Below are 16,513 nucleotides of genomic sequence, written 5' to 3' on the forward strand. Positions count from 1 at the left end.
GAGTGCATTTATTTGAGAGATAGGGTGCATGAGATGGGGGGAAGGGCAGAGAGAGAGAATCTTCAAGCAGAGAGCCTTGGGGCTTGATCCCAAGACCCCTGAGACCATGACCTATGCTGAAACCATGGGTCAGCTGCTTAAACAAATGGGCCACCCAGGCGTCCCTAGGTCACCTGTGTTTTTTTTTTTTAAAGATTTTATTTATTTATTTGACAGAGAGAGACACAGTGAGAGAGGAGCACAGGCAGGGGGAGTGGAGGGGGGAGAGGCAGGCCTCCCGCCGAGCGGGGAGCCCGATGCGGGGCTCGATCCCAGAACGCCGGGATCATGACCTGAGCCGAAGGCAGGCGCTTAACGACTGAGCCACCCAGGCGCCCTGGTCACCTGTGTTTTAAATAACCTTTTTATACTTGAGATTTGATGCTCTGTATACTCCATCCTTCTTTCATTTAGTAAACATACATAATACCAGTGATGTGACTGGTGTTTTGCTGGGTGCCAAGAATGCAGTCTACAGGAGCAGAATGCCTGGCATAAAAATAATTTCATGCCAGTGTTCTAATGCTAATAGAGAATACATTAAACTTTTTGCAAAAGAAGTTGATTCCTTACTTGTCAAAATATTCCAAACATCTAAATCATTGTGAGTAAATTTAGTTGACAACAATGGCCAACACAAATATATTATTTATGCAAATAATTTCCCCCTTTCTCCTCATTTTTCACACTAAAAAGGGCAGAGAGAAAGGAATCACTTGGCATCTAAGTCCTAGAGTTTGGCCTTCTTTGCAATATTCATTAAGAGGGTCTTGCCCTCATTCACTAAAGAACAATAAAGAAACTCAAGTTACACAATAATCAGTGGCAAAATTAACTGCAATCTAGATCACTCAATATTCCTTCTTCCCTAAGGGATTCTTTTCTGCTTGAAGACAGCTTTATAAATGCTGCCAGTGTTGGTCTAAAGAAGACTAGTTACAACTTATTTTTTTTTTTAAAGATTTTATTTATTTATTTGACAGAAAGAGACACAGCAAGAGAAGGGACACAAGCAGGGGGAGTGGGAGAGGGAGAAGCAGGCTTCCTGCCAAGCAGGGAGCCCGACTCGGGGCTCGATCCCAGGACCCTGGGATCATGACCTGAGCCGAAGGCAGACGCTTAACGATTGAGCCAGCCACCCAGGCGCCCCATGAAGACTAGTTACTATTTATAATGAAAGATGGAAGAGCGAAAGCTGATTTATCTACACATCTACAACATAAAAATCTCTTATCTGGCACTTCCGTGTATCTCCATCACAACAATAAAGTTCACAATAAGGTATTACAAATCCAGAGGTTCCATCTGAATAATCAAAAAGAGATTAAACTATATTTACAATATTTTTAGTGTTAAAAATAGTTTGATTATATTTCAATTCTCTGACAGTCCATGTATTTGTATATAGTCAGTTTAACTACAACTCTTCAGTCTCTATGTTATATTTAGAGTGATAAAATATGAGAACTAGAAGGCATCCTATTTTTAATAGATAAGAAATGTAAGGCTTGTAATGCTGAAATTTTTTTTCCAAGGTCACATAGGGAGCTAATGGCCATCAGAAACGCTTTGCTTTATTTTTCTCCCAAGTATCTTGTCCTCTCATGCTTATTAGGTTTGGAACCAAAGCATTTCTGGTACCAGAAGACTCAGGGAGTTTCTGTTACCACAACCCAAGGATTGGAGATGTCCTAAGGATCCCAAAGACTTCTTTTGAGGCCCAAGCACAAAAGAAATAGAAGGGAATTTGAGAAATAAAAAGAGTGGGAGGAAACGTTGGTGGTAGAGGAGTAAGAGCAGAACAGATCTTTCTCCCAACCGCAATGTCCCTAGAGAGAAGCAGAGGAAAAACATGCAAGGAAAACATTTTTCTTGTCAAATATATAGATGAAAATATACATATAAATACATATGAATATATTTACAAATCTGCCAGACCTGGCTGCTAAAAACTAGCTTGGCAGCATTTAAAATTATTTTCTTTATTTTCCAGTATCAATGCCATTTACTAATCTGTGAGTACTGTCATTATTTTGTATCCTGAAATGAAATTAACAAATACAAAAATCAACTCTATAACACTGTAAGTGGACAAAGCAGATCCATATAAAAACATCTGTGGTGGGGCGTCTGGGTGGCCCAGTTGTTAAGCGTCTGCCTTCGGCTCAGGTCATGATCCCAGAGTCCTGGGATCCAGCCCCGCATTGGGCTCCCTGCTCTGTGGGAAGCCTGCTTCTCCCTCTCCCGCTCCCCTGCTTGTGTTCCTCTCTCACTGTGTCTCTCTCTGTCAAATAAATAAATAAAAATCTTAAAAAAAAAAAAGGGGGGCCCCCAGCTGGCTCAGTCCGTGGAGCATGCGACTCGTGATCTTGGGGTCATGAGTTCAGAGCCCCACATTGGGGGTAGAGCTTACTTTTTAAAAAAAATCTTTGAAAAGACTAACGCCAAATATTTATCCTTAGTACTCTAAAATGTCGTATAGATTACTAGTGGTTTTTTAAAATGTAGACAGCCCTTACTGCAATGAAAACAGCTAACAATTTAAATACCTTTACTGGCCAACAATTACAGCAGAATAAGGAGGTAAATCCAAGACACTTAGTGTTCAGTGAAACATTGTGTTTCATTTGGGCAAACATTTATTTGTAAAGGTGGATACGGTTTGGAGAATGCTACTTTGCTAAAATTGATGTTTTTCAAAAGTAAAATAACATTGTAATATACTAAAAATGGAAGAGCTAACAGAAAAAGTTTGGCTAGAATGATTACAAAAGAAAACTGACTTTTGCATTATAAAGCAGTTAGCAGACAATGAATAAAATTGTTACAATACCTAAGACATCAGTTTATTATTTTTACTAATAATACATTAAATTTATTAAAAAATCAGTGCTTTAAAGTCTTGAAAACCAGCTATTTCATCAAGTGTGTTTGCTGGAGTTTGCACATCACTTGCTCATTCTTACCTCTGGACATGCCACTGCCCTCACAAAGAATATTTATGTCTATCTTCTGTACCTCCCACCCCCCCTCACCTGACCCAGAAGACATTCCTAACATCAGCTGCTTCCTTATTCCAAGTTCTTTCAGCAGTTGTCTACCACTTGTAATGTATGAAATAATGTAGGTTAATTTATGTGCAGTTTATTAGCATGTTTATACCCATTCTGGGTACTTCTTAAAAGTAGGGCCTGTGTGGGGTGCTTCACTGGCTAAGTTGCTATTTTCTTTCCATCTCTCCCAGAGTGCCTAGCAGGGTGTGGGTATTCAATATGAGCTGATTAATCACATACAGCTATTTGTGCCCAGCATGAAAAATCCTAGACAAAGGCAAGGAGGCATTAACAATAACCTCCAGACAGATGCAACAACACAGAATCCAGGAGCACAATTTCCCGCACATTAAGCCAATCATAACAATAAATCCTGTTGGTCTTTAGATTTGCTAGCTTCTTAACCTAAACAGATTCATCAGAGAAGCAGTCTATTATAATGATAAATACCAAGAGGTGTGGAGTCTGACTAATCTGAATAACTACCTTGCCTCTACCAAGTGCTGTGACCATCGACAAATTATTTAATCTCTCCAGGCCTCAATTTCTTCAAATTGATTATGCCTGCCTTACAGTGCTGTTAAAAGAATAAACTGTGATAATGCACATAAAGAGCTTAGCAGCTGTAAGCTCTCAATAACATCATTATTATTTATATTGTTTCAATTTTTTTTTTAAGTTTACAATTTAGCTATAAAATATCTTGGGGCATGTGGCTGGCTCAGTTGGAAGAGCATGTGACTCTTGATCTCGGAGGTTATGAGTTTGAGCCCCACATTGGGCACACATCTTAAAAATTTTTCTTTTTAATTTTTTAAATTAAAATTTTTTTATTTTTAAAATTAATCATAAATACATAATAATAAATCAATGGCTTCAACATCTGCATTGTAAGAGTGGAGGCAAGTTTGCCTAGCAACCACCCCATTCTGCATTTCAGTTTGGTGAGGCTGCCAATCTTGATATACCAGGGATGGGCACATGACCCAGGCCTAGAATCACAGTCTCCATCATCTTGGAAAGAGTGATAGTTTGTAGAGGTAGAAAAAGCAGAGCTAATCAAAGTCCTTCCAAGAAACTGGTATGTGGGTGCTAGAAGAAAAATGCTTCTTTTTTAACAGGGGTTATTAAGTTATGGCAATATATTCCTAGAACTGCCAATGCCATTTTAGCTGACTATACAGAATTAGACTCTCCACAGCAGGAGATGTTGCAGCCAAGATAATTTGAGCCTTTGGATTTCTCTGGACCTAAACCTAGATCCACCCCCAGTCTTAGGAACTATATGAGGCAATACATTCCACTTCTGCTTAGTTTGGTTTGGGTTTCTGCAACCAAAATAATTCTTAACTAAAAAAAATTGTACAGGGGCGCCTGGGTGGCTCAGTTGGTTAAGCATCTGACTTCAGCTCAGGTCATGATCCCAGGGTCTTGGGATCAAGCTTCCTGTCGGGCTCCCTGCTCGGTGGGAAGTCTGCTTCTCCTTCTCCCTCTGCCCCTCCCCACCGTTTGTGCTCTCTATCTTCTCTCTCTCTCAAATAAATAAATAACATCTTTTAAAAAATAGTTTTATTGATCAACTGGTTTTATTAATAAGTCTATGATTTTTCTGAGTCTCTTTCAAAATCAAAGCTTCCCATTTTCCAAGTGCGAAGTATAACATTTTACATACGTGACAGATTATTCTTTTTTTTTTTTTTAAAGATTTTATTTATTTATTTGAGAGAGAGAATGAGAGACAGAGAGCATGAGAGGGAGGAGGGTCAGAGGGAGAAGCAGGCTCCCCGCCGAGCAGGGAGCCCGATGCGGGACTCGATCCCGGGACTCCAGGATCATGACCTGAGCTGAAGGCAGTCGCTTAACCAACTGAGCCACCCAGGCGCCCCGTGACAGATTATTCTTAACTGGATATATGTCAAAGAATTCTAGTAATGTCTTGGGAGCCAAGTCACAGAAACAAACCAAGTTTGAGTTCTCTAACTCTTTTATTCTTTCCAAAAGGCAAATCTACTAACGCTGTAATCACCAGCACTTTGTTCACATACAAAATTATTTCAAGAGTTGTGCTTTTTAAACTGAAATCAAACACGAATTGTATGAAGGAATCAGCTTATTTTCCTTACGCTGGCACTCACATAAATAATAAAATAAAATAAAAATAACTAAATCAACTGTATTTCTCCAGACACAAAATATTAAACACACCAGAACATACGGTCATTTCTCCAAAGCCAAAATCTCCTTTCTGGAATCTAGGGAAAAACCCTTTTAAAGGAAGAATATGCTCTTATGCTGTGTGACTAGATGTAAAGTTTATAAACTAAAACTTTTCTTCTCAGTCCCCAGAGCCAGCAGAGTTGTATCGCCTAAGTGCTTTATAACAAAGCTGAATGGTATAAGCTTAATATCCTCCCAAGTATTCCATTTTTTCCCACTGGTAATAACCATTCCCCTACTATCCCTGGATAGAAACCTCAGGGCCAGGGCGCCTGGGTGATTCAGTCGGTTAAGCATCTGCCTTCGGCTCAGGTCATGATCCCAGGGTCCTGGGATCGAGTCCATCGGGCTCCTTGCTCAGCAGGAAGCCTGCTGCTCCCCTTTCTTGTGTTCCCTCTCTTTCTGTCAAATAAATAAATAAAATCTTAAAAAAAAAAAAAAGAGAAGAAACCTCAGGGCTAATTGATTACATCCAATCTGCCCCCACAGCCTGTCATTTCTTCCTTTAAAACAGTGGCTCTCAATTTTCCACCCAGTGTCTCCCAGGGATCAAATGCCTGTGCTTGCGACAGAGGCTCACTCCCAGAGGTTTTCTACAAGTGTTGATCTTTGGGTGTAGAGGCAGTCAGAAGGATGCTATCTAGGTAGAAAAAGGTCCCCAGTGGATTTTGCTGACCCCTGGCAAAAATCATCTGCTTTAAACGTTCTTTGAGGGGCACCTGGGTGGCTCAGTCAGTTAAGTGCCCAGGATCCTGGGATCGGGCTCCCTGCTCAGCGGGAAGCCTGCTTCTCCCTCTCCCCCTGCTTGTGTTTCCTTTCTCACTGTGTCTCTCTCTGTCAAATAAATAAAATCTTAAAAAAAAAATAAATAAATGTTCTTTGAATTGCGTCTTCCTTTCTATTCCCAGTGCGCCCACCACCACCCCCTCCAATGGTCACCACCTCTGCTCTGAGCTGCTTTCATTACAACAGCTGTAGTTTTTCCTACCTTTCGTCTTTCCTCTCTGCATTGCATCCAATGCATCCACTGCTGCCAACCCAAAATTCTGTTCCCATCATGTCACTTCCTGGCTCAACAACGGATTGCATCAGTTCCCCACCCCTTCTATCTCTTCAACCTCTTCCCTTGTCTGTTGGCCTTTTCTCCTTGCCTTACAAATATGTCCCAATTCTTCCCCATGTAAAACAAAATAAAAAACAACCAGCTACAAAAGTAAAACCTTTCTTGGACACTTCATTTAATTCTAGTCACCATGATTGCTTCTTTTTTTTCTGAGCAACTTTTAAAAAGCATGGTCTACTCACTGCCTCGATCCTGTCACTCTGCTGAAATTGCTCTTACAAGAACTCTAATGATCTGGTTCTCTAATTACTAAATCCAATGGACTTTTTAGTTCTTGACTTTCTTGGCTTCTGTAGCATCTGAAGATGCTGATCACATCCTCCTTTTTGGAATTCTTGCCTTGCTGACTTGCACTGCACCATTTTCTCCAGGCTCCCTCCCTACCTCTCACACCTTTTCTTTCCAGATTCCTCTTCCTGTACTCCTTTTTTCAAATGTAGGGGTTCTGCAGGTTCCATCCTGGTTCTACTTCTCTTTTTAATTTGCACTCTCTCTTGATGATTCCATTTACACTCATGGCATCAAATACCACCTCTACCCTGACATCTCATAAATCTTCATTCTCATATCTCTCTTGACTATAGACCATACTCCAGACTGGCTATTGGACTTCTGCACCAGGATGTCACACAGGTAACTCCAACATGCCCCGAACCAAACTTCTTTGTTTTTTTTTTTTTAAGATTTTATTTATTTATTTGACAGAGAGAGACACAGTGAGAGAAGGAACACAAGCAGGGGGAGTGGGAGAGGGAGAAGCAGGCTTCCAGCCAAGCAGGGAGCTGGACTCGGGGCTCAATCCCAGGACCCTGGGATCATGACCTGAGCCGAAGGCAGACGCTTAACGACTGAGCCACCCAGGCGCCCCCAAACCAAATTCTTACCTTCACTCAAAACACAGTTCCTCCCCTGTTACTTTTGGTTTCATAGTTATCTGGTTTCCGAGGCTAAAAATCTAGGAGTTATCTTCCACTTTTCTCTTTCCCTCAGCCCCCAAACCAATCGTTTAGACCTGCTGTTTCTTTTCTTTTCTTTTTTAAAGATTTTATTTATTTATTTGCCAGAGAGAGAGAGAGAGAGCACAAGCAGGGCGAGTGGCAGGCAGAGGGAGAAGTAGACTCTCTCCTGAGTGGGGAACCCAATCCCAGGACCCTGGGATCATGACCTGAGCTGAAGGCGGACACTCAACCGACTGAGCCATCCAGGCGCCCCAGACCTACTGTTTCTGTCTCCCTAATATTGTTCAGCTTCATACCGTCCCATCCAGTCTCACTATCGTTATGGTGTTGCAACAACCTCCTAACTGCTTTCCCTTGCCTCATGTCTTGAGCTCCTACACTCCACCTGCCCTTCTGAACTTCCTAAGACATCATTCCCTCACTTAAAACACTCCCTCATTAAAAGCACTTTAAATTAGCCTGGGTGGCTTCCCAGGCCTAAAACTTTTGACAGCACACACCCATAGGTAAAATGTGAGTCTACACTCTCAATCTGTGAATATTCATTAATACATATATATTATTAAATATCCTTAAGATATAGAAATCAAGAGAGAATGGCATAAAGATTAAATTAAGACAATAACATATTCCCGATGAAGTCAAACTATCATTAGCTACTATATGACTCAAACTACAAGATACTCTCAGGGCCAAGTTCATTAATAATTATAATGTGCTAATCCACATTTAAAATAGTCTTCTTGGCAATTTCATTTTTTAGGCTGCCTTCTCAACAGATATGATTACCTTGAAATGTGACAAATAGCTCCTACTAGAAGAAATGTCAGCTTTACCTTTTTGTTATTGTTTGTAGTATTATAATTACCTTTAATCCATGGTTTCTTTGTGCAAATCTTTAAGCCACTTGTTCATTTTGAGAAGACTAATTTAGTTAAAAGCACATGATATAATGTATATCCACTCAATCAGGCTCAAGTAAACTACAGTAAGTCACAATATGATAATAGCAAATTAGTAAGGTCACCACTCTCAATCCCTTTGCTTTGTGAAGCTTCGACTCTTTCCTCGAGATATCACCTTGTATATCAAATGTGTAATGGCCCCATCTTGGAAGACTGAGAGAACCTGTATCACCCATACATTAAATATTAATAAAGCTCAAGTTCTTTTTTTCAGGTTGAAAAGTAAATATAAACCCCACTTAGAGACAACTGCTTGCACTGCATACAAGGCCCCTGATGATCTCTGGCCTCTGCCCACCTTTCCAGCATACTTTCAGGCACACATTTCTTACCATGCTTTACTTCTCTCAACACACCAGCTACTTGTCACTTTCTTACCTTTGACATGCTATCTCCTTTGCACTTCTTTCTCTGCTTTGAGGGCACCATGTTCTCACCTCTTTTAAGTTCTCACTTACCACAACCTGTTATAACTGTTTCCTTACTAGCCTAAAGGGCAAGGATTACTCCCAATTTTTAATTCCCACCATCTACCACAACACCTTGTTTGCAGTAGGTACTTAATAAATGTTGACTGACAGAATGAAAAAGGTCCAAATTCCTCTGGCTGGCTTTCAAGGCCTTGCATGATCTGGCTCCAATTTATCTACCCAGCCTTATTTTCTTCCAAGTCCATTCCTATTCTCCTCACTTCCCATCATATGTCATGCTCATTTTGGCTTTTGTTTAGGTTACCCCCTCAACGTGGAAGGCCTTCCATCTACAGAGAAGCAACCTGTCCTTCAAGCCTCAGATCTAATTATCCTTTTCCCATAATGTCACACTCTACTCTTCCACCCCACAACGGATCATTCCCTTCAGAGAACTCTCGAAGAGGGAGTACTACACATTTGATCGCTTACTCTCTATGTGGCAGTTTTCTCTCCCCAATTTCAGTCTAAGTTCTTCAACGCCAGAGACTACCTTCAACTTATTTTGCACGCTGATCTCTCACAACGCATTGCAACATGATGCACAGGAGAGGCTAAGAGACCTGAATGACTAGTTGTAGGTAGTATAGTACAAGGGAGAAAGCATGACTTGGGTTTTAGTCCAAGTTCCACCACTGATTAGCTAGTTGACCTCAAACACGACACTTAACCTATCCGGTCATTAATTCCTCATCTGGAAGATAAGACTTTACAAGCTTTAAAAGTCCAGGTAAGGTTTTTCCTTTCGCGCAAAGAACATTAAAATTTTTCCTCTAAAAATCAAGAGAAATTCTGAGACCTTTAGTAACTCACTTAACTTTAATGAACTATAGTGTAATCATTTGTAAAACAAAAATAAACAGCCCATCACCTCCAAGGACCGTGTGAAGGTCAAATGACAAAATGCATATAAAAATGCATAGATAGGGCACCTGGGTGGCTCAGTTGGTTAAGCGACTGCCTTCAGCTCAGGTCATAATCTTGGAGTCCCAGGATCGAGTCCCACATCAGGCTCCCTGCTCAGCAGGGAGTCTGCTTCTCCCTCTGACCCTCCCCCCTCTTGTGCTCTGTCTCTCATTCTCGCTCTCAAATAAATAAAAACTTAAAAAAATTTTTTAAAAAAAATGAATAGATGGGGCGCCTGGGTTGCTCAGTCAGTTAAGTGTCTGACCCTTGATTTTAGCTCAGGTCTTGGTCTCAGGGTTCTGAGTTCAAGCCCCACACTGGGCTCCACACTGGGTATGAAGCCTATTTAAAATTTAAAAAAAAAATTTAATGCATAGATCATTTTAAAATGCTAATAAAAAAGTAAGGTATTACGTTATTTAGTGAAAAATGCAAGCAGGCAGCATTATTTGTTGCCAGTTAGTTAGGATAGTGTGTAAATCTAGCCATGAACAGGGAATGGATCCTCAAATAATCCAACAGCTCAGAACAGCAGAACACTTCCAGAGCCACGGGCTGTACCTCATGCCTTATGTATAAAAGACACAAACTATAGGAATGATCCCTGAGTAAAGTAATCTTTATCCTGGAAAAATTACACAGCAAATAACATACTGAAGTTACTGAGTTACCAGTTAAGATCTAAATTAAAGCCTGGTTTTGGTTTCTAAAAATGTTCTTAGAATTTTCATAACCACTCTATATTAGAATCAATAAACTTCTCATACTTTAATAATAATTTGGAGGACATATTTTAGCATGAGACTATGAGAAGTAATATGGTTACAAAGACATAGTTTCTCATATAAACATGTCTAATCATTCAAGTGAAACATGACGAGGCTAGTTAAACAAAAAGAAACAAACACAGAAACACAAACTTCCTGATAATTCAGATGTTCTTCAAGAGATAAACTGATGAATATACATGCAAAATCTCAAAGAAAATGTAAAATGTTTTCCTTAGGAGACTCTAAACTTGTCCAACAAACAAGGAAGAAAGTGGCAGTGTAGAAATTCAGACTAGCTTCTTTAATTTAGCAGCCTAATACTGTCAACAATATGTTACATGTCCCCTAACGTGCACAAAGAACCATATTATAGGGGCGCCTGGGTGGCTCAGTCATTAAGCATCTGCCTTCGGCTCAGGTCATGATCCCAGGGTCCTGGGATCAAGCCCCGCATCGGGCTCCCTGCTTGGCAGGAGGCCTGCTTCTCCCTCTCCTACTCCCCCTGCTTGTGTTCCCTCTCTCACTGTGTCTCTCTCTGTCAAATAAATAAATAAAATCTTAAAAAAAAAAAAAAAGAACCATATTATATATAACACTCAAAATCTCAAACCATCCTGGATACAAAAAATATTTTCTATTTTCAAGTTAAATTTCATGCCAGTCCACTTCCTCTATACACTTAACCATCTTCTTTTCAGTAGATTTGATAACAAAACTTTTGAAACTATATTTAGGCAATAAAAGATGATTTTCCAACAATATTCCAATGAGAATTGCTTCAAAAAAAAAAAAAAGAAAGAAAAGATCTTTTCTCAAATATTAAACCTTAAGCTGAATACTTTATACTGTCTTCCCTAACCTCTTCTGGAACATTTTTTGATGTATAATTTGTGTTCATTTAATTTCACAGCCCTAAACATATAAATTCTAGAAGCTTCCTAGTTAGACCCTATTTTTAGCACTCAAGATACAGCAAATTCAACATACAATACCTGATGGGTGAGCAGTCACCCCTTTATGCTTACAGTCTGAATATCGCTGCATAGCATAGCTGAATATCAATGCTAACAGTCACTAGCCAAAACTATAAGCACAGAGAAAAGCAAGTTTTAAGGTTCTGAGTGGTAAAATCGCTTCTCAGCCTTTTGGCTAAAATCAAGGGTAAGGTTCTGAGTGGCAAATGAGAAGAGGAAAAATCAAAGGGATGGGAAACTAAACGCAAATTTAAAAATAAAAAAGTTGGCCTATACAAGAGATGACAGGAAAAAAAGATTAGAAAAAGGTGTTTGCAACCAAGAAATGCAAACTCATTCTTAACCTGCTCACCTACAGTAATCTTTATTCTTACCACGTATTTCTTTTCAAGTAAAATGGTGCCTTGGGTTTTAACAACTTGTTATCCTGGCTATTCTAAGAGTGGTTGTGTCATCTCACTTGTACCTTCATGACCCATTCCTACCTTCCTCATTCAGACTTTGGTTTTTGTTATTGTTGTTTACTGCTATATTCCCAGTCCCTAAGAAAGGACCTAGCACACAAATTGTCAAATGAGTAACAACCCTCTGAAGGAGGTATTATTACCATCCTGGTTTTTCAGATGAGGAAACTAAGGCTTAGCAAGGTTGAGTAACTTGCCCAGGGGTTACAAACCACTAGCCAGAAACAGACCCACGTCTGTTTGACCACAAAGTCCTCATTTGTACTTACCCTCACTGGGCAAAATAACTTCCTACTGTCTCTCATTTGTGTGTATTTACTGGTGGCAGCTTTCTCGTAGGGGAAGCTTCAACTTCTCCATCAACCTTTTCCCAGGCATCCTCAGCCTCTGACCCCCACTGAGGTCTTCTACAGATCTCTCCTTTCTTTGCGCTGTGTCCGCTCCAGAGTTCTAACATCCTTTTTAGCCCTTTGCTATAGTTACTTCTCATCTCTCTCTCTTTTATCTCAACTCCAAACTTCCTGAGGGCAGGAATCAGGTATCTTCAAGTGCCTCTGGCACATGGTAGAGTTGAGTAAATGTTTGATGTATCAATGAATAATCCTGACAAATCCATGAGATAAAAAGGAACCCTTTAGCTCAGTTCCCTAACCACAGGCAACCAGAGACTACCGCTTTCCTTTGCTTGAGGGTGGCAAGGGCATGCCTGAAATTCCCTGTCCACATCACAAAAGAGCATACTTAAGGCAGCTTTTCAAGTTTTGAGACATCTAATGGAAGAACAATAAGGTTCCAAAACTTTAAGGACTAAGCATAAAATCTACATTTTAGAAGTGGCCTACCTGGATGGAACACCAGCTCTTGATTTTAAATAATGTCTGACTGGTTCAATTAAATCACTGTTTTCAGTGATTTAGCATATTCTAAGTAATTTTATTTTTATATCTCTTTGGCTTGAAAGTGTAATTTCATACTTCCCCACACATTTAAGGACAAAAACTGCTTGTCTTTTACAAAATAGGAAAATAAAACAGAACCTGTGTGTTAGGTAAAAAGACACTCAATAAATATGTTATTATGCTGCTGTTTGTAAAGCCTCCTTCCAAAAGCACATGTGGCCTATTTCAGACTAATGAATACCGGGCAACATTTACTAGATGATTTTCATTTAATTGGTATGAATACCAGGTTCAAAACATATCTAAACAAAAACTGGGCTTTTAAGAAATATATGGTGTAAAGAGCTGAAACGTCTGCCCATTACCGGTGAGTACTACATAAATAGTACTACTCCAATATTCTGGTTCTAAGAATTTATAACCAAATGCTTAGCTAGACCAATTTCAAGGTGCATATTTAAGGTTACAAGGTTACAATTTTTTTTAATACACCCACTGCCCAAGCCACAGTCTATAATTTTACTCCATTTATTAACACTAATTTCTGAGCAGTGTCTGGCACCACCTATAAGTAAGGTATAAATAAGATTTATAAATAGGATATTATAAAGATGGGACACTGGAATTTCACACTTGGGAGTACATACAAACTAACATTTTTCCAAGTATTTACAAGCAGTTTTGGGAAAAAGTGAACATCACTTTGCCAAGCTGGACTTCTGACCTCTCAGTTCCATGACTAGTCTCTGCCTACCCCTATTCCCCACCCATTCCCTTCTGCTCTTCCTCTGCCAGGAATACCCTCCTGACTCATCTTTGCCTGTCTATGTCCATTACTTCCTTAGAGACCTGGCTCAAGATTCAGCTCCTTGAAAAAGGCCTCCCTGACTAATCCTGATTTCCACTACTTCCTAACTTTGCATTCCCTTGGCATTTATAGTTTGCATTACATAATCAGTAACTTAAAGTTGTTTTGCATTTTTCCATCATGTCCCCAACTAGAGACCAAATAGAGGAACATTATCTTTTATATCCTCTTCTAAACAGCCAGTAATAAATGCTTCCTTCTTGAATGACTGAATCACCCGTGAGAGAAAGGCATTCGCTCAAAAATTTCTGGCTTTTCAGATCACCTTGACAATACTCTACCACCTCCAACATGCATGAGTACTTCACGGAAATGAGATTTACTTTTGCCTTCCATAAATTCATCACAAAAGATCCAGATTACAGATCACGTAGGTACTTAAAGCAAATAATAATAGTGGCTATTCAAACATATCTTGAGATTTAACATTTCAGGCTTCATTCAAAGCCTTGAAGCAGCACGCCTGTGAATGCTAGGAAGCTGGCACCAGTCTCTTGCAAAAGGGGCAAAACTCTAGTTGGCAGTAAATGTTCAAACACGTGAGCCTCCTCTGTTAAACAAGGCTCATTAGCCACACAAACTTGCTGTTTCAGCTTTCTGGCTTCGATGAAGTGCTATGATCTCTTCTGGTTATTGTCGAGAGTCAATGGTGGGTTAAATTCCCATAAATTAACCAGTAGTTTCGGTGGTTTGCCCAAACATACCACTGGCATCGGTGTGGGTGGTTTTTTTGTTTGTTTGTTTGTTTTTTAAACAGACCCTCTCTCGCCCGGGGGAGCCAGATGTGAGTGAAGAGAGCGCCAACCCGGCATTTCGCAGGAGGCAAAGCGAGACCTCCAGGACTCGAGCCCTTCAGTATCCCTCTAGTTCTTAGTGTCAGCTTATCTTGAAGAGGCGGGGCTTCAAGCGCTGCAGCTTTTTACTAAATCTCAACCGAGTCTTCCTTAGGGACTGAAAGCCAACTTTTCCTGCAAGAAGCATCAGTTTTTTCCACACTCAAAGCCCCAGTGGGCAGGGTCCAAGGGAGAGCCGGGCCACCGGCGCGGGGAAGCCGGGGAAGCCGAGGACGCGGAGGGGGAGGGAACGGACTCTCTCCGCAAAGGGGACCAGGATGGTAAAAACAAAGTGAGCGCCGGCCAGCCCAGCGCCGCCTGCCGCCCCGCCGCCCCGCCGCCCCGCCGCCCGCCGGCCCCGCTCACCCTCCAGCAGCACCTCCTTGCCCGCGCGCTTCAGCGCCTGCACGGCCTGGTCGTGGGTGGCCTGGCGCAGGTCGGTGCCGTTCACCGACAGGATGGCGTCGCCCAGCCGCAACGCCCGGCTCTGGTCGGCCGCCAGCCCCGGGAAGATCTTGGAGATGAGGATCGGCATCCGGTTCTCGCGGCCGCCCTTGATGCTGATGCCCAGGCCGCCCGCCTCCTGCTTCACTACCCGCACCCGGCGCACGGGCGGCGACGCGCCCGCCTCGCCCGCCGGGCCCCGCGGCGGCGCGGGCGGGCTCGGGGGACCCAGGCCGCGGCTGGGGCTCCCCGGTAGCGAGTCGCCGGCGCCGCCGCCGTTCGGGAGGCCGTTGAAGGCAGCCGCTGCCGGCCCCAGAGCCGGCTCGGGGTCAGCCGCCGCAGCGTCGCCCGTGAGGCTTAGGCTCTCCCCGCTGAGCTCGGCCACCACACGGACCCAGCGCTCCCTCAGGAGCAGCTCCACCAGCCCCGCTTTGGTGGCCCGCGTCCACACCGCCATGGCCGGCCCCGCTCCCGCCGCCGCAGTCGCCGCAGCTACCCTCATTCCAGTCAGGCAGCCTCGGCGCTTCCCCCTTCCCGCCCGAGGGGGCGGGTCCTGCCCCTCCCCCCCCCGCAGTCTTTCATTATTCATGAGAGGCCACGCCCGTCGTCCGGAGGGGCGGGGAGTGGCGGGCGGAGCAGCTTCCGGGAGGTTAAGTCGTTGCGCTTCTTTAGGCCAGTCCCTTGATGCTCGCTGGATTTGGGCAGCGCGGGCGCCGTGAGGGCTCCGTCTCACGTTCTCCTTCGGTTGGTCTCCGATGGCCACCCCCGAAACTCCTGACCTCTACCGCGCAGTTCGAGCAGCCCCGGTGCGGAAAACAAAATCAGCCTCAAGAAGCACTTTGCAAGCCTGCAAGACTTGGTTGCACGTTCACTCCTGCATTGATTGGTTCATTATGTATTTACTAAGTGCTCAGCCCTGTGCTCCTTTCGATGCCTGGAGATGAGCTGAATAAAACGTACCACAATTAAGAGCTGGCGGTCTAGTGGCAGAGGAGAACCGAGAACCAACCAACCTGAGGCGATACTATGCGGTTAAGTGACATGTAGAATATGCCCTCAGAGCAGAGTAAAAGAAACCTTCGGTTGAGCCTGGGGTCAGCTTCACAGAGGTGACAATGGAAGGTGAGTAGGTGGAGCAGAGAGAATTGCATAAGCAAAGGTCCAGAGACATGAATGCAGGTATTTGTTACTCTGCTTTGTAATCACCTGTTCACTTGCCTGGAGTGAGGGGACCATTGCTTCTTCAGCTCTGCAGCTACAATAGGTAGGCCTCATAGATATTTACAGAATGATAGTTACTTAGGAAGATGTCAGAATTCCAATGTGAACACAGCATAGGGTCAGTGGAGGTGGCAGGAAAGGAGTGTGAAAAGCCTCTTATCATCTAACATGGGAGAGTTCGGACTTGGATTTGTAGATCTAACTCTTTTATCCTGGAGGTCATGGCCAGTTGTTGGGGCAAATGTTGATGTGTATCCCCAGAAATTGTATGCACACTGCAGACCCTGCAGTGGCTTTTATCCAAAGGC

General features: G+C 42.5%; 1 protein-coding gene across 1 annotated transcript in view; it reads right to left on the reverse strand.

The window, feature by feature from the left end:
* SNTB2 (syntrophin beta 2) overlaps nt 1-15,507 on the reverse strand; it is a 110,098-nt gene extending 94,591 nt beyond the window's left edge. The window contains exon 1 of the mRNA XM_081806427.1: nt 14,907-15,507. Coding sequence (XP_081662553.1) covers nt 14,907-15,486 — 580 coding nt within the window. The 5' untranslated portion in view covers nt 15,487-15,507. The remainder of the gene's footprint in view (nt 1-14,906) is intronic.
* Nucleotides 15,508-16,513: the final 1,006 nt, after the last annotated feature.

This window comes from Leptonychotes weddellii, chromosome 16, assembly GCF_054177405.1.
Source record: "Leptonychotes weddellii isolate Sample4059 chromosome 16, ASM5417740v2, whole genome shotgun sequence".
Lineage (NCBI taxonomy): Eukaryota > Metazoa > Chordata > Mammalia > Carnivora > Phocidae > Leptonychotes > Leptonychotes weddellii.